Source organism: Notechis scutatus, chromosome 10 (assembly GCF_049901735.1).
Source record: "Notechis scutatus isolate UNSWTSFEM ecotype Mainland chromosome 10, rNotScu1.2, whole genome shotgun sequence".
NCBI classification, from domain to species: domain Eukaryota; kingdom Metazoa; phylum Chordata; class Lepidosauria; order Squamata; family Elapidae; genus Notechis; species Notechis scutatus.
The window spans coordinates 12,010,166-12,028,371 of record NC_142018.1 but is presented as its reverse complement, the minus strand read 5'-3'; the positions used below and the strand labels follow the sequence as shown (position 1 = coordinate 12,028,371).

Genomic DNA, 18,206 nt, shown 5'->3' with positions numbered 1-18,206 from the left:
CACAACTATAATGACGTGGGAAAATACCCAAACAAAGCTGAATACCATATATATATAATTATATATATAATTATATAATTATATATATATAATTATATAATTATATATATATAATTATATATATAATTATATAATTATATATATATATATAATTATATAATTATATATATATAATTATATATATAATTATATATATAATTATATAATATATATATATATATATATATATATATATATATATATATATATATATATAATTATATATATAATTATATTATATTATATATATATATATATATATATATATATATATATATATATATATATATATATATATATATATATATATATATATATATATATATATATATATATATAATATCTATTTTTCTTCTTTGTAAGATAAAGTATTCAAGATACCAATCTCATTTCTTCCATGGTTTTATTCATCAGCAGCCCATAAACTGTTATATTTTTTGGTGTTTTGGGGCTTGGAGTGAATGGAAACAAAGAGATGGAACATAATCAGGTGGATGTAGCGTCAATGCCTTTATAGAAGAACCCCTTTCCATTCACGCAACTTCCCTTCTTTGTGTTGAAAATCTGCACAGGACGCCGCTCAATAAAAGCTAAGCCAAACTGCTCTTCACTGTAGGAGCTGCCCTCTCATAAATAAAATGAAGACAAAATTTCATACATAAAAGATAAAAGTAAGGAAAAAATAATATATATTTTTTTAAAAAGGGAAAAAAATACATGCGAAATCTTAAGCAGGTTGTGCTGGAGAGAAGTGTGGATGTCTGGCAGTGATGAGTCCTGGTGATGATGGAAGAGTGTCCAACCGAAGGCCTTCAAACTCTTCACCTCATGGCAAGAGGCTGGTTGAAAATGTCCATCCGTAATCTGCTTGAATGGGCCAAGGATTCCCATGGACCCCATCGCCCTTCCTCTTCTGTTGCTCTCTGCTTACTGAAGAGGCCTTCCAGGTCTGATAATCCACGGACCTTCTCACACGTGGTCCTAATAGTAAGCATCTTCATATGCATCAGTCCGTAGGCAGTAAAGGATGGCTGCTCCCAGCATAAAGATGGCCGAACCCCAACCCAAACCATATCCCCAGTTGAACTCATGGTAGCTTCTCAACGGGCTGCTGTCAATGAACTTGATGGGGTAGAGAATTAAAGCGCAGATCTGGAGAACCACTGGATCGATGGAACAACAACAGGAGAAACAAGTTTGGTTAAAACCACTGGCCAAGGCGTCAATATTTATTTACCCAAAGGTGGGGAGGGGTCTAGAGAAAGGGAAGACCTACCTGCTGCAAAGAGGAGAATCGACACGATCCGATAATAGTATTTATAGTTTCCCAGGCAGAAGGCTATCAGAGACATGAGGAAGGCCAGCAGAGTGATGGTGGCAGCTGTCAGGATTAACACCAGGGTAGTGATTTGCCAATCTGCAAAAAAAAAAAAAAAAAAAAAAAAGGCAGAAGGGAAATGAAGAAGAAACTTAAGTCACAGTCAGTAACCATGGTAGGCAAATATTATTTTGGGGGTTGGGTTCTTTTGGTTTACTTTCTTTTAATTCTGAACAGAGTAGAACAGAACAGAACAAAATAACAGAGTTGGAAGGGACCTTGGAGGTCTTCTAGTCCAACCCCCTGCCTAGGCAGGAAACCCTATAGCATTTCAGACAAACGGTTATCCAATCTCTTCTTAAAAACTTCCAGAGCATTCACAATTTCTGGAGGCAAGTTGTTCCGCTGATTAGTTGTTCTCACCAACAGGAAGTTTCTCCTTAGTTCTAAGTTGCTTCTCTCCTTGATTAGTTTCCATCCGTTGCTTCTTGTCCTGCCTTCAGGTGCTTTGGAGAATAGTTTGACCCCCTTTTCTTTGTGGCAGCCCCTGAGATATTGGAAGACTGCTATCATGTCCCCTCTCATCCTTCTTTTCAATGGACTAGACACACCCAATCCCTGCAATGGTTCTTCATATGTTTTAGAAACCGTTCTCTTCAAACCAAATCAAATCAAACCTTTATTGTCAATGCACGATATGTGTACAATGAAATTGAATTGCTTTTACTTTTATATCCCAACAAGAGCTCTTGACCGCCTTTCTTGGAACTGAGCTTTTCAGAACCTCCAGGAATAATTTCAGTTTTTCATTCCCCGTATTTTTTTTAAAAAATGTTTTCTTTAAGAAAGGAAGCAAATGCTACTCGAAGGCCTTTTTTAAAAAAACTGTTGTTTCAGATGATGCAGCCAAATGGCTCTCAACTGGGTGCCTGGATATGTCTTTGTTTTTCCTGGAGAAGATCCTGCCAACATCTCCAGATACACCCTTCACATGCTGTGGTGTTCAAGTGGTGCTCCAGCTGTTCTGGGACTGCACTCAAGGCACCTATTACTATTGGTACTACACTTGCTTGCCATTATGATTATGATTATGATGATTATGATGATGATTATTATTATTATTATTCACAAAAAATGACAGTGGACACAGCAAACGAGATAACTATGCTGGGTTTCGTATCACAAATCACTAGTCAAACACTTCCCAAGCATTTAGGATTTTTATTATGATTATGATTATGATTATTATTATTATTATTATTCACAAAAAATGACAGTGGACACAGTAAACGAGATAACTATGCTGGGTTTCGTATCACAAAACACTAGTCGAACACTTCCCAAGCATTTAGGATTTATTATTATTATTATTATTATTATTATTATTATTCACAAAAAATGACAGTGGACACAGCAAACGAGGTAGCTATGCTGGGTTTCGTATCACAAATCACTAGTCGAACACTTCCCAAGCATTTAGGATTTATTATTATTATTATTATTATTATTATTATTATTATTCACAAAAAATGACAGTGGACACAGCAAACGAGATAACTATGTTGGGTTTCGCATCACAAATCACTAGTCGAACACTTCCCAAGCATTTAGGATTTATTATTATTATTATTATTATTATTATTATTATTATTATTATTACAAAAAAAATGACAGTGGACACAGCAAACGAGATAGCTATGCTGGGTTTCGTATCACAAATCACTAGTCGAACACTTCCCAAGCATTTAGGATTTATTATTATTATTATTATTATTATTATTATTATTATTCACAAAAAATGACAGTGGACACAGCAAACGAGATAACTATGTTGGGTTTCGTATCACAAATCACTAGTTGAACACTTCCCAAGCATTTAGGATTTTTTATTATTATTATTATTATTATTATTATTATTATTATTATTATTATTATTATTATTTACAAAAAATGACAGTGGACACAGCAAACGAGATAACTATGCTGGGTTTCGTATCACAAATCACTAGTCGAACACTTCCCAAGCATTTAGGAATTCTTCTTCTTCTTCTTCCTTCTTCTTCTTCTTCTTCTTCTTTTCTTCTTCTTCTTCTTCTTCTTCTTCTTCTTCTTCTTCTTCTTCTTCTTCTTCTTCTTCTTTTTCTTCAGCGTTTGTCTCGCGCTCTGGCGAGGGCCGCTAATGTCCTTGAGTACTGCTTCCACGCCTCTCTGTCTGCCACGTATGTCGGGTCTCCTTCGCGATCTCTAGATCGGCCTTGATCGTTTATTATTATTAATATTATTATTATTATTATTATTCACAAAAAAATGACAGTGGACACAGCAAACGAGATAGCTATGCTGGGTTTCGTATCACAGATCACTAGTCGAACACTTCCCAAGTGTTTAGGACTGTGTGATGTATCGGCGGATTATGCGAGCAGATCCCAGTAAGGTGGCCTTCTGCAGCTGACCAGTGGTGATCTTGTCAGTGCCAATTGTTTTTAAGTGCTTGCCTAGGTCTTTAGGCACAGCACCCAATGTGCTGAGTACCACTGGAACCACCTGCACTGGTTTATGCCAGAATCTCTGCAGTTCGATTCTCAAGTCTGATATCTGGTGACTTTTTCAAGTTGTTTCTCGTCCATTCTGCTGTCACCACGTATGGCAATGTCGATGATCTACACATTTTTCTTCTCCACAATCGTGATATCTGGGGTATTATTATTATTGATTAGGCTATATGCCATATCAACGTTCAAAGGTTCAAACACGTGTCACCAATGAAATCCTATACAAACAATTTAAAATAAGAGTAGGGTAAAACACAAGAGCTATAGGATAAAATACAACAATTGAATACAGCAACGTGTAAAATAGAATGACATAAAATTATATATCTGTATATCACCCCTGCAATCTACCCCAATCAAGTTGAGTTATCAATAAAGCAGAAGGTGGAGGGTAGCTGCAAATCACATGAGCTTTCTAGCTCTGTTTATGAAACTCACAGAGCCCTCTAGAACTGTGCTGCTGAAATTCAGCGGCAAAACACCTGTTTTCAGCAGAAAGTGGTTTGGTTTTGTCTTTTTTGTGTTTTGTTTTTGCACATTAGAATGGCAGGGTTGACTCTTGCAGAGGCTTCCGTTGTGTGGCTGAAACGGTCATGGGGGGCGGGGGGGCTTACATGAATCAGTAAATAAACACAGGGGAGGAAGGTTGTCCAGCCAGCTTTAAAAACATCTCCTTTCCCCAGTTTGCCAGAATATCCAGGCAAAGGTGAGGAGCAGAACGTGTGGCAAATTCCAAACGGAGTCACTGAGAAAGAGTGAGCATGTCGCCAACCGGGGAATTATTCCAGATCAACATGTGTGATGATGCACCAGCTGAACCATTTGGAATTAATATCCCTTTTGTAATGAAAAGGCTGGTTTCCCAGCTCTGATCATCAATCTTTAACTGAAGCTTAGATTATGTAAGAAAGAGAGTGTTTAAATTCTGGGAAGGGAATGGAGAGAGAAGGAAGGAAGGAAGGAAGGAAGGAAGGAAGGAAGGAAGGAAGGAAGGAAGGAAGGAAGGAAGGAAGGAAGGAAGGAAGGAAGGAGGGAGGGAGGGAGGGAGGGAGGGGGAGAAGGAGGGAGGGAGGGAAGGAAAAGGAAGGGAAGAAGGAAGGAAGGAAGGGAGGGAGGAAGGAAAGGAGGGAGGGAGGGAGGAAGGGAAGGGAGAGAGAAGGAAGGAAGAGAGGAAGAGAGGAAGGGAAGGGAGAGAGAAGGAAGGAAGGAAGGAAGGAAGGAAGGAAGGAAGGAAGGAAGGAAGGAAGGAAGGAAGGAAGGAAGGAAGGAAGGAAGGAGAGAGGAAGGAAAGGGAGAGAGAGAAGGAAGGAAGGAAGGAAGGAAGGAAGGAAGGAAGGAAGGAAGGAAGGAAGGAAGGAAGGGGAAGGAAGTAAAAGGAAGGAGGAAGGAAGCAAGGAAGAGAGAAAGAGAGGAAGGGAAGGGAGAGAGAAGGAAGGAAGGTGGAAGGGAAGGAGATGAAGAGGAAAGGAAGGAGGAAGGAAGGAAGGGAGGAAGAGAGAGAGAAGGAAGGAAGAGGGAAGGGAAGAAGGAAGAGGAACGGAAGGAGGAAGGAAGGAAGGAAGGAAGAATGAAAAAGAAAGAGAGGAAGGGAAGAAGAGGGAAGAGGGAAGAGAAGGGAAGGAGGAAGAGGAGGGGAAGGAGGAAGGAAGAAAGAATGAAAGGAAGGAAGGAGGAAGGAAGGAAGGGAAAGAGAGAGAAGGAAGGAAGGAAGAGGGAAGAGAAGGGAAGGAAGAAAGAATGAAAGAAAGAGAGGAAGAGAGGAAGGGAAGGAGAGGTGAGGCAGACGAGGGAAGAGGAGAGAGGAGGGGGAGGAGAATCTGACCATGTTTACAAACTTTCTGTCCAGCACCACTGCCAAACTCTTCCCAATGCCCACTTTTGAAATCAATAAAAACAGGGCCAGGCTGGTCTGAACTGAATGCCTGGTTCAAAGATTTGGAAATGGCTGTCAGCTCTTGGATGCCGCTTATGTGAAAATCTCTCCATCCCCACTGACTCTTTTGCCAACAGGAACAAATGACCTGCCCTTCGACTCAGCCCCAGAGAGCGTGCTCCCTTAAGTAAGAAAAAGATTTCCCCAGGGATGTTTAGACACGGATATATATATATATATTTCTTTTTAAAAGAAGTGTTTAAAAGTTGCAGGGAATTTTGGGACACCAAAATTAATTATTCTGTTCCTTCTCAATTGAGGAGTTGTAGTTAGTACTGGGGGCTCTGCCAACCAACCAACCGTATGCTAACTATGGAATAAATGAAGAAAAGTGCTCCCTGGTTTGCAAAGGGATTTAAAGAACAAGGGGCTCTTTTGTCTGAAAGGAGAGGTGGTTAGGCAGGCGGCTGGAAAAAGACTTCTTCGTCTCAACAGATGCTTCCTGGAAGGGCATGGAAATGGAGAAATCCAAAACTCAGTCTGGCTTTTTACCTTCTGTTGGTTTTTAAATTCAAGGCGATAAAAATCAAGGAAGGAGCAGGCTACAGGAGTTCTACAGAGGAATGATTGAGTCTGTCATCTGCACCTCTGTAACGGTCTGGTTTGGTTCTGCAAGCCAACAGGACAGACACAGACTTCAGAGAGTAATTAGGACTGCAAAAAAAAACAATTACTACCGATCTGCCTTCAATCGAGGACCTGAATACTGCAGGAGTCAAAAAGAGGGCTGTGAAAATACCTACAGACCCCTCACATCCTGGGCATAAACTGTTTCAACTCCTACTCTCAAAACAATGCTATAGAGCAGGGGTCCCCAACCTTTTGGACCTCAGGGACCACCAAACTCATAATTTTAAATCCTGCGGACCAAGAGACCCTGGGAAAATCCTCAAAAAAGTCTGCAGGAAAATCCCCCACCCTGTTTTCCTAGGAGGAGGCTGACTAGGCCACGGCCACCATGGCCACGCCCACCCAGAACCGGACAGAAAACTGGTTGCTGAAATTTTTCAAGCCCGCCCCCGGAACCATCATATGTTATTTGGGAGGGCAAAAAACTAATGTCTATGTTTACAGTTGTTGCAAAGCCACTTTTAAAAATATCTTTATTTTCCCCCTCTTTTTTCTTCTCTGTTTCATTTTTTTCCTCTTACATTTCTTTTTTCTACTTTTCTTTTTACGCTTCTGGGGCTTTCCCTGTCCTATTATCCCCATTTAATCGTACCCATTTTTTGTATTCTTACTCATGTTTATACTTATACCTGTTATTTTGTAAGAGATTGACAAATCAAATAAATAAATCTTCTCTCTGATCTCCCAGTTCCTGCAAATGGGTTTGTGTCCAAATAAAATTGCTATGTATTAAATGACCCGTCTTCCTTGGCTCGCTTTCCTTTGTCACCCTTTCAGCTTTAAACTCAGGGCTAGTAAGGAGTGTGGTTTTTCTCTCCGTTTATATTCTAGTGGCTTGCTCGGTCAGTGTTGGTGGGGGTGGGTGAAGAAGTTCTTTGGTTGTGCTGTTTAGTGTTGGTTTGCTGGGCAGCTCCAGACCAACAATGTTGGCTTGTTTAGCAGTTCTTTCATCAGACCAAGTAAACAATACCCCAATCAAGGAACTGCCAACAAGCCAACAGTAAGCAGCCCAACCAAAGAAACTCCAAATATGTAAAGTATACCTCTCCTATTTTCAGGCAAGAAAACACACACTCTTTTAAAACCTCAAAATACTTCAAATTAGGGACAAAATTTGAAATTTTGAGAAGATACTGCATGCTACTAATCACCAAACCCTTAAATTTCTAGAAAGCAAATATGTTTTACGGATATTGCAGTAAGAAAGAAAAAAAAAACAGACTCTCAGTTTGGAATAAAACCAACTCCACGGAATGTTTTTTTTCCCCTTGAAACATTTTGCCTAGATTATATTCCAATAAACAAAACTCAAAAATTTAGTGTCCTATATATAGAGAGCAATGAAACGAAAAACAAATCTCTTGTTTCCTTCTATAAAAGTCTCTTCCTCACAGAGGTGATGATGCTGTAGGGTGGACACTTTCTGCCAATGAAGTTCACTTCAGTGAGAATTGAGTCACTCCCACCAACACTAACAGAATTATCAACTGAGAGCAAGCCCCGTTCCTTACTAGCACTGATGATGTTACCTAGTTGGGTAATGAAAGGTCTGTCAGAAAACAACCAAGCTCAGAGAGCACCAAGGACCCCACAGTCCTCCTCCTCCTCCTCCTCCTCCTCCTCCTCCTCCTCCTCCTCCTCCTCCTTCTTCTTCTTCTTCTTCTTCTTCTTCTTCCTCCTCCTCCTCCTCCTCCTCCTCCTCCTCCTCTTCCTCCTCCTCCTTAGCACAAGTGATGTTACCTAGTTTGGGTAATGAAACATCTGCAAGAAAGCAACCAAGCTCAGAGAGCACCAAGGACCCCACAGTCCTCCTCCTCCTCCTCCTCCTCCTCCTCCTCCTCCTCCTCCTCCTCCTCCTCCTCCTCTTAGCACAAGTGATGTTACCTAGTTTGGGTAATGAAACATCTGCAAGAAAGCAACCAAGCTCAGAGAGCACCAAGGACCCCTGAGAGGAACATTATCGAACAGCAGTTGCCTTCTTTAAATAAGCAGCCTTATGTGCTTTGCTCCAAACATCAGAGGAGGTAGCAGAAGATTTGGGAAGCCAAACAGGTGGTCAAGTCAACGAACTGCGCATAAATCACCGGATTTAAGCACGGGGAGGGGATGGGGGGGGCAGTGTAGCCAATCTACACATCTGTTGCTCCTTGTTGCAAGCCTAAGCAACAGCCGCCTCCATTGCAAGACGAATCCAGCACACTGCCCTCACCCCATGCCCCCACCCCCTTTCAAATTTGCACGCTTGAACTGCGACAAAGAAAGAAAAATAAAAGTTTGCAGCAGGCTCCTGGCGCTGGCCCTCCTGCCTGGACCGTGTCTCCTGGTTTTCTTCCAAGAAAGGAGAATTTATAGGCAGGAATGCCAACCCTTGTCCTCTTGTTCAAGATGTTTGGTGTGGGGTTTGGCTCAAGCTTTTACTATACAAACTTGAACCGGAGAGTTGTCATGGAAACCGACATCTTGTTGAGAAGGACTGGTGTAAACAAGAGCACGTTAGATAGAGCTGAATCAGGCTTGACTCTTGCATGCATTCCTACAGAATAACAGAGTTGGAAGTCTTCTAGTCCAGGAGTCGCCAACCTTTTGGATCTTAGGGACCACCAAACTCACAATTTTAAATCCTGTGGACCAAGAGAACCTGGGAAAATCCCCCAAAAAGTCTGCAGGAAAATTCCTCACCCCGTTTTCCTACCGATCGATCATTCTTTATTTGGCATCGCAGGATATCATCTCCAGCTCTGTTCTCAGTGGGGGGAGAGAGAGAGACTTTTGGCTTCATGCAAGGAAAGCAGCAGAAGCAGCAGAAATTTTTCTTTCTCACCCCCAAACTCCGCCAGAAATGAGTCTTTGTGAGACTTGTCATGCTGGTGCAGCCTCTTGGAGCAGGAGGCCTTGCAGGGTCCCAAAGACTCATTTCTGGCAGAGTTTGGGGAGAGAGAAAAAAGACTTTTGCTGCTTTCCTTGCATGCAGCCAAAAGCAGAAGAAGAAAGAAGCGGAAAGAAGCAGCCCAGTGGCCAAGCGAGCTTTGTGGGGCGAGTGGGGCAAGTTCCCCACCTCTGCCCTTTCCCCCCTCCCCTCACTTCCTCGTGTTGTTTGCAATGCAAGCGACGCAAGCCTTGTGTTCCCGCACAGCCTGGATTAATTGCTTTGGGGGTGACGTTTCTCTGCGAACCACCAAAATTTTCTCACAGACCACCAGTGGTTCCCGGCCCACTGGTTGGAGACCACTGTTCTAGTCCAATCCCCCGCTTAAGAAGAAGACTCTAAACAATTCCAAACAAATGACTGTTCAATCTCGTCCAAAAAAAACCTTCCAGTGATGGAGCACCCACAACTTCTGGAGATTCGTGTAGATTTTTTTCTGAAAATAACCATGATGTGACTTGTCATTTTCTTCTTCTGAGAAATGTTTCCCAACTTCCCATTCTAACTTACAATTGGGGCACTTCTTCGTGGTCTCCTACCTCCAAACTCACCAGCTGAAACTTCCTTAGCTTTTCAAAGCTTTTCACCTAAAGTCACTTAGATGTTACAAGAAGACAGATGTGGAACAACTGTGTCGCAATTGAGGTAATTCATCTCCCATCCGCACTCAACTTTGAAGGAGTGAATTTTCGAATCTGCCTGAACTTCGTTGATTATGTTTGTAGCAACAGCAGCAAAATGTTTTGGAGAAAAGACACACATATTTTTTGCAGAAGGTCTACCTCCAGCAGTCACTCATCCCTTTCTAAAGCTAGATAACTACAATGTGCGGTAGAGGGGGATACTTTGGAAGGCTGTTTAGACAATTCACACATTTATCACCCAGCTGCCTATTTCCTAGGGAAGTTGGATTGACTTCCAAGAGCTGGTTGGGTGTGTGTGTGTGTGTGTGTGTGAGGATATATATCTGAATTATAAATGGAGACAGTTGAGTTCCAACCTTCTTTAGATGTTTTATACGGTAATCTGGATCCAGTCTTTTTCCCTGACCTGGAGCAGCAAAGGGACAAGTTTAAGCATATTTCCTGAATTAGCCACAATGGCTTGAGTTTGCACAACTATGAGGCACATCTTATGAACCACAATTGCCGGGTTCAAATGATCTCTGAAAACAAAGCCAAACCGAGCCAATTTTGCATGGCTGGGATGTCTCCAACCAATTTTACCCTTGTCTGGGATTAGATAGAGGATACAAGGAGGAGTGAACAGATGCTGTTTTGAAGACCTCTAGGACAGAGAAGGAAAACATCTCTACTGTGTTTTCTTTGCTTTTCTGTCATCTCCAGTTTCTTGGAATTTTTTTTTTTTTTTAAGCAGCTCATTTGGGACAGAGAAGAAGAAACATTCAGCCTTCCAAGAATCACGAGCGTTGCCATCCTTGGAAATGGTTGCAACAGAAATTTGTTTAATAGCTTGTAAACCGAGAATTATTTCCATTTTCTGGCAGCTCTTTCTCTTTTACTTGAGGTCTCTTTGACTTCTTCAATGACCAACTAGGGAACAAATAAGCACAGCTTGAATTTTCCAAAATCCACACAGGGTTATTTTTGGAGTATCTTCTTTTAATAGTGACTGCATGTAGAATTTTATAATCAAAGAACCAGATTTTTTTAAAAAAAAAATATTTCAAATTAATACTACTTTTTAAAACAATGGGGTTATCATTTCCCCTCTCTCTTCCACACAGCACTTCCATGGGTTGGGAAACCATTGCCCCTGAATGATGATTAGCCAGCAACTCTCAGGAAGTATGGTTAAAGTTAACAAGTGTGAAGAATAGAATTCTTTATTGGCTAAGTGTGATTGGACACACTAGGAATTTGTCTTGGTGCAAATGCTCTCAGTGTACATAAAAGAAAAGATACATTCCTCAAGAGTCAAGAATCATAAGGTACAACACTTAATAATAGTCATAGGGTACAATAAGCAATCAAATCATGCTAGGAAATAGTCAATAAAAATCATTAGGATACAAGCCACAAGGTTACAGTCATACAGTCACAATTGGGAGGAGATGGGTGAAAAGAAGGGAGGATTATAGTAATAGTGATAGTAATTCAGACTTAGTAAACAGTTTGACAATGTTGAAGGAATTATTTGTTTAGCAGAGTGATGCCATTTGGAAAAAAAACTGTTCTTGTGTCTAGTTGTTCTGGTGTGCAGTGCTCTATAGCGTCATTTTGACATTTCTCCTCAAAACCCTGTTATATAAGAGCAAAGATCCACCTCCATCAATCTTGTTTCTCCTATCTAGGAAGCTCTCGAGTTGTAAAGGATGTTTCCCCCCTTATTTATTTCACAACCTGACCAACAGCGATCGCCCATTTCTATATGCAGTTTCATTTCAGCTATACCCAGAAGACTCTCCGTGGGTCACCTATAGAGCACAACCAGCATCCTGTTTCTTGTAGAGTCATGGGACATCCACAAACTGGACCTGAAGGCAACAGCATGGCCATTTCACCCAGCTCATGATTATCCAGATGTGTTGGGTGACACATCAATGAATCAGCAGCGATGAACTGACTCCACACAAAGACTAAAATATACCCTTTTAGCTCTGAGAATTCCTGTTTGCTGGAGGACAAATTCATGAAGAAGGAATGTTCTTGTCTAGCTTATCGGATTGTTGCCAGGATCCATCAGGAAGGGGAAATGATGAAGGCTCTTTGGAGGAAATATAGGAATGACATGCAACCTTATAGAAAAAGCCGTGTATATTGAGATTCTCAGTCATCCAGCTCATGGTTGTATTATAAGCATTATAAGATCCCAGTATCATTTTCATCTTTGGAAAGTACACTGATTTTTGTCCCAAAGATGTTTTTTCAAGAGGCAACTGGACTTTCTGGGTTTTTTTCTGTTGAAGATGTTTTGCTTCTCATCCAAGAAGCTTCTTTAGCTCTGACTGGATGGTGGAGAATGAAAGGATTCATATTCCTTGCAGGCAGCTGGTCATTTGCATTCTTTTTAGAGAGTCGTTGACTTCACCATCCAGTCAGAGCTGAAGAAGCTTCTTGGAAGAGAAGCGAAACGTCTTCAAAAAAGACCAGAAAGTCCAGTTGTCTCTTAAAAAAAGCACTTTTGGGACAAAAACAGAGTACTTTCCAAAGATCAAAATGACCCTGGGGCTTTATAATACTCAGATCTGGAACCCAGTCCATTAGATCAGATAACGGTTCTCTTTTTCCCACTCTCTGATGGAGATTTCGCATATTTGATGGCAGCAGGGCAGATAGAAATTTTGAGAGACAGAATGTTACTCCCATATCGATGTGTAGAGTAAAACCTGGGACCAGTTTCTATCTGCCCTAGCAGCAATGCAGTGATCCCAGGGATCAACTGGGAAAATAAGAAGGAGAAACTCTCAAGGAAAAAAAAAACCCAACCAGAATAGAACTGGCAAACAATATATTGAAGTTAACGAAGGGATGCAAATTACCATTAAAAAGGTAGAACAAAAATCCTATTCAATCCAGAGTCTAAAAATGCAAAAACAATGTTATTGGTCCTAAAAGCATGTAATTGGACATGGCTTTAAAAAAATTAAAGTAAAAACTTGGGAGAAAGTTGCAAACTAGTCGAAATCCCATCCTCCTCCAGAATCACCCCCATTAGAAAAACCAGAATTGATTCTGTTCCAGCTGTTAGTTACCTTGATGCAGGTAGTCCTCAACTTACAACAGTTCATTTAGTAACCGTTCAAAGTTACAACTGCACTTAAAAAAGTGACTTAGGACCATTTTTCACACTTACAACCTGTCAACTCATAAAATATTTCTATGGTCTTTTTAGAGTTGCCAACAGAAAGGGCAGTGCGGCAGCTTGCAAAACCAAAACTGCATTCCATAAATGTTTTCAAAGATAGTAACTAGGTGACTGAAGTTTCTGCCATGCAAATATCTAACTGGAGAGCATAATTGATGACTCTTGGCTATGGATGTGTCCCATTGGAGAATATGAATTACGATACACCCAGAGAGTGGGGGGAAAGCAGAGTCAAGGGTGACAGTGAATTATGTGTCATGCCCCTGGTGGAGACTGACTCTGAGGGAGAGGAGGAACAGCCGACAGGGAGTGGAAGTTTGGCTCTGGAGGTTGTGGAGGAGGCTGGGGAAGGGCAGAGGCCGGCTGGGCAGTCAGAGGAAGACCCAGGCCCATCCCCTCTCCATCCTTGGTCACACAGGGAGGAGAGGATAAGGGAGAGATGTGGTCTACTCGGGAGGAGAGGGCCTTGATCCTCTTCCTGGGCTGCAGCTGTGACAACTGAATAAGAGGACGGACATGCGTACGGGCAAGTGCTGGAAACAAAGCATGGAAATATCTCTAGTTTATGGTTTCTTTCTGAGTTTGGCTTCCTTCCCCGTGTGCGTTCTGTTATCTGCGGACATCCTCCAGCCCTTATCTTGCCTGGTTTGTGTTGCTTTTCCCCTCCTTCTTGTAACTGTTTGTGTGGGAGTTTATTGTCTTCCATCAAGGATATTTGGAGCTTGGAAGCAAAGTGAAGGAATGAAAGGGGCTTCACTGGGTTTTTGTGACTGTGTTTGTTTTGTATCCTACCCTGGTTCATCACATTATGTGTCTCAGAGTCGGCTACACCCAGGCAGTGCTGGACATGTTAACTCCCAATAAATCCTTTTGAAGTTTTGGAAGTTTGGCTCGAGACTCATGATTTGAATGGGGGCAACTGCCAGGTTCCTGACATCCCCATGACCACGTGATCAAAATCCAGACCTTTGGCAACTGGTTCAGACTTACGACCATTACTGTGACCCTGGGGGTCCCCTTTTGTGACCTAGGATGAGCAAAGTCAAGGGGGAAGCCAAATTCACTTAACAACCATGTTACTAACTGATCAACTGCAGGGTTTCGCTTAGCAACGGTGGCAAGAAAGGTCGTAAAATGGAACACGACTCACTTAACAAACAAATTCACTTAACGGTGGCAAGAAAGGTCGTAAAATGGGACACAACTCACTTAACAAATAGATGTTTCACTTAACAACAGAAATTTTGGGCTCAGTTATGGTCATAAGTCAAGGACTATCTGTACTTTCATAAAATGAAATCTGTGCTTTTCATAAAATCTGTGCTTTTCATAAAATGTTCCTGCAGCCAAAAGCATGGCCATTTCATGTGTCTATTTATTGATTGTACAGCACTGGTAGATCTGACCTTAGTATCTATCACTCACTGATCAAACTACCGATAATTCTTGACTTACAACCATTCATTTAGTCCTCATTCGAAGTTACCGTGGCAGTGAAAAAAGTCACCTACAACCAGCCCTTGAATTTACAACCATCACACTATTCCAACGGTGGTTGTAACTTGGGGAGCAACCTGTCAAGCATCACCTGCTGTCCTCGCTTGGGGCTGGATGTGCCAGGTGAATCTGGGTATCATGGTTTGCAAGCTTGTGGTTTGTGATCTGGGCCCAACGTGTGAACCTCACCCGCTGTGGTTGAATCATTAAGCTGTGGTTAAGCACATCATTGCTTATGAATCCAGCTGGTATTATCCTAGTCTATCTGGCTTTTTAAAGGGACTCCTGTCCTAAACACTTAGGACGGACTTCCAGGAAGATGGAGATTTTTAAAAATTCCCCCTTGTATCTTACACCCCCTTTTCCCTGCTCCTTTGCCTTCCTTTGATTTCCTATTTTCTTTTCTTCTGTTTGTATTTTATATAACGAAACAAATAAAAAAATCAACACGTTAAAAATTTTAACGAGGTGCTAATGCCACTCTATAAAACCTTAGTAAGACCAGAGTCCTGCATCCAGTTTTGGTCACCACACTATAAAAACATGTCGAAAGTCTAGAAAAGAGTGCAGAGAAGAGCAACCAGGATTATTAGGGGACTGGAGACTAAAACATATGAAGAACGGTTACAGGAACTGGGCATGGCTAGTCTAGGGAAGAGAAGGACCAGGGAGAGGATAGCAGTGCTTCAATATTTGGGGGGCTGCCACAGAGAGGAGGAGGGGGTCAAGCTATTTTCCAAAGCACCTGAACGCCAGACAAGGAATAATGGATGGAAACTGAACAAGGAGAGATTCAACCTGGAAATGAGAATTTTTCTGACAGTGAGAACAATCAACCAATTGAATAGCTTGCCTTCAGAAATTGCTGGAGCTTCATCACTGGAAGCTTTCAAGAAGAGACCGGACTGCCATTTGTCAGAAATGGTGTAGGCTCTCCTGCTTGGGGGGGTTGGACTAGATGAACTACAAGGTCCCTTCTAACTCTGTTAATCTGTTAAGATAGATAGAATTCTTTATTGGCCAAGTGTGATTGGACACACAAGGAATTTGTCTTGGTGTAAATACTCTCCGCATACATAAAAGAAAAGATACATTCATCAAGAGTCAAGAATCATAAGGTATGACACTTAGAAGATGGTTTTGTGAGTATGAAATACGTAGTGAATTGCAGATAATAATAATAAAGAATAAAGAAACCTTTAGAGAGCATTTCACTGAGGCAGCCATGGTCGGCACCATCTTGGACCCAAGAGCTTTGGTTTACCAATTCCATAGCGAATTCCCTGACAAACCAAAAGGTCCCCTTGGAGGGGGGAGAGGAGGTTAAGGGCATCGCATTAACCCCTGGTTGTGTTTTGTTTATTATCTCTTTTAGGAGGTGAACTTCTCAAGGGGGGATGCCTGTCAGCTTTGGAAGCCACACAGCCCTAGAAAGTGGGAGGGGCGATCCCAACCGATCAGTTCCAAGCAGACAAAATAAAATTCTTTTCTTACTTCAAAGCCATCAAGTTAAACTTGGGAAAATAAGGAAGACCCTTAAAAAGCCATCCAAGTTAGCCAGTTGAAGTTGGATATACCATGCTCTGGCATGGCTTGGCTGTTCCCAACCTTCAATTAACAACCCCACGTGCAGCTTCCCACGATCCGGGGGATCTTCCCACGGTCTTTTCCCCCCTCGCGTTCCTGGACCCCCAGCTTACCACTTCCGAGGGGGGAGAAGCACTGCCATCCGCCCAGGAGCTCCCGACACTCCTTCCAAAGAGAGAGCGAGTAGCGTTCCGACGTGACCCAGGCCGGGCTCAGCAGCGCAGCCACATCCAGAGCCAGCGCCAGGAAGGCGCAGAGCAGCGCGATCAGCTTGAAGGGGCGCACCGTCAACCCCCGCTCTTCGGCCGCCGACATCCTTGCCCCGGAGCCCTCCACCCTCCTCCGACAGTTGCGGGATAGGAAAGAGGGAGAAGACCCGACGGGGGTAGGTGGGAAACGCGAGAAGGAAGCCGAGGAGCGCCTCGCCTTTTGCGCACTTCCAGCGGCGGAGTTGGCCAAAGGGACGCGCGGCAGCCGGCGAGGCGAGGGTCCCGCCCGCCCCGAGGTCCGCCCCCTCCGGCCCCCTTGGAGGACGGCCGTCGGATCCTATATAACCCACCCACCCCTTCTGAGCTGGACTGGGGAGCCCCGCCGCCCGGTGGGATTGGCTTTAAGAATCGGGGAGGGGGCGAAAATCTGAACCAGCTTCGGACGTCAGCACGGAGGATAATCTGTGCGCTCCCCCTGCCTGGGCTTCTGAGCTCAATGCGTTTTAGCCATGGGGTTAAGGGTCGCTCTCGACGGAATCCTGAAGGTGTCTCTACCTGCATTTATTTTTAGGATGTCTGTGGTTGTTTATTCGGGCCAGCCGAGTAGGGGAAACCTGCCCTAGGAACAGGGGTGCTGGCTTGCCAGTCGTGAAAGTTGGAGTGGCTGGACCTAGGAGATGGAGAGTGGAAGGTTCCGTGTGGGCAACTCGCCACGGCCAACTTGCCATGGCCAACATGCTGCGGGAGAACTTGCCACAGCTGACTTGTTGCAGGACAACTGGCTGCAGGACAAGAGTTACACTAATATCAAAGAAATAGTGGGATAGGATCGTTAAAGAAAGGATACCCAAGAAGGGTCAGAATGAGACGGGAATGGCAAAAATAATTAAATAGAATTGTTAAATTGTCCAACAACAAGTTGTCTTCCAACGAGTTGTCCCGTGGCAAGTTGGCCATGTTGAGTTGGCCATGTTGAGTTGGCTATGACGAGTTGGCCGTAGCAAGTTATTCTTTGGTAAGGTGTCCCATTCCCCCAGTTGATCTTGGAACTCTTGGTGATTTTGGATCAGCTCCGTTTCCTCCCTCCTTTCCTCGCCCTCCCTTTCTATGCCCAACCAACCTCACAGGGCTGTTGTTGAACAATGGGACTCAGGTGCCCTTTCTGGAGTTTCCCAGGGAAAAGTGGAATATCAATGCTTTAAAGCAATGAATGGAAGTAAAGAGGTGGAGTGTAAGTGGTTTAAATTAAAAAATGGATAAATGTAAAGAGGTGGAATAGAAATGTGTGAAATCGAGGAATAAATGAATGTAAAGACGTGGAATGTAAATGCTTTAAACAAATGAATAAAAACATGGAATACAAATACTTTAAACAAATGAATAAAGAGGTGGAATATAAATGCTTTCAAGAAATAAATGAATTAACATAAGGGTAGATTATAAATGCTTTAAATAAACAAGTCAGCCTTAGTGAATGCTTTAAATAAACAAGTCAGCCTATTTTGACATTAATGTCTTGTGGGAATGGAGGCGACTAAAAATGATAAAAATACTAGAGGTTAAAGGACAACAAAATGCAGCGCACAGCCTGTAGTGCTGCAATTAGAATTAAATTGTGTACAAAATAAACACAGGGCAACTCAAAACTACCATCTGGTTGGTTACTGTGGGAACTTTTGGTCTGTGG

At 42.4% G+C, this 18,206-nt stretch overlaps 1 protein-coding gene across 1 annotated transcript; it reads right to left on the bottom strand.

Moving 5' to 3' along the window:
- Window positions 1–425: 425 nt before the first annotated feature.
- LOC113416668 (transmembrane protein 47-like) lies at window positions 426–16,885 on the bottom strand. Its single transcript, XM_087972356.1, has 3 exons — window positions 16,424–16,885; window positions 1,316–1,456; window positions 426–1,202 (listed from the first exon to the last, which is right to left on the bottom strand). Exons 1-3 carry the CDS (start codon window positions 16,623–16,625, stop codon window positions 1,021–1,023), a joined length of 525 nt encoding a protein of 174 aa, XP_087828482.1. The 5' UTR covers window positions 16,626–16,885; the 3' UTR covers window positions 426–1,020.
- Window positions 16,886–18,206: the final 1,321 nt, after the last annotated feature.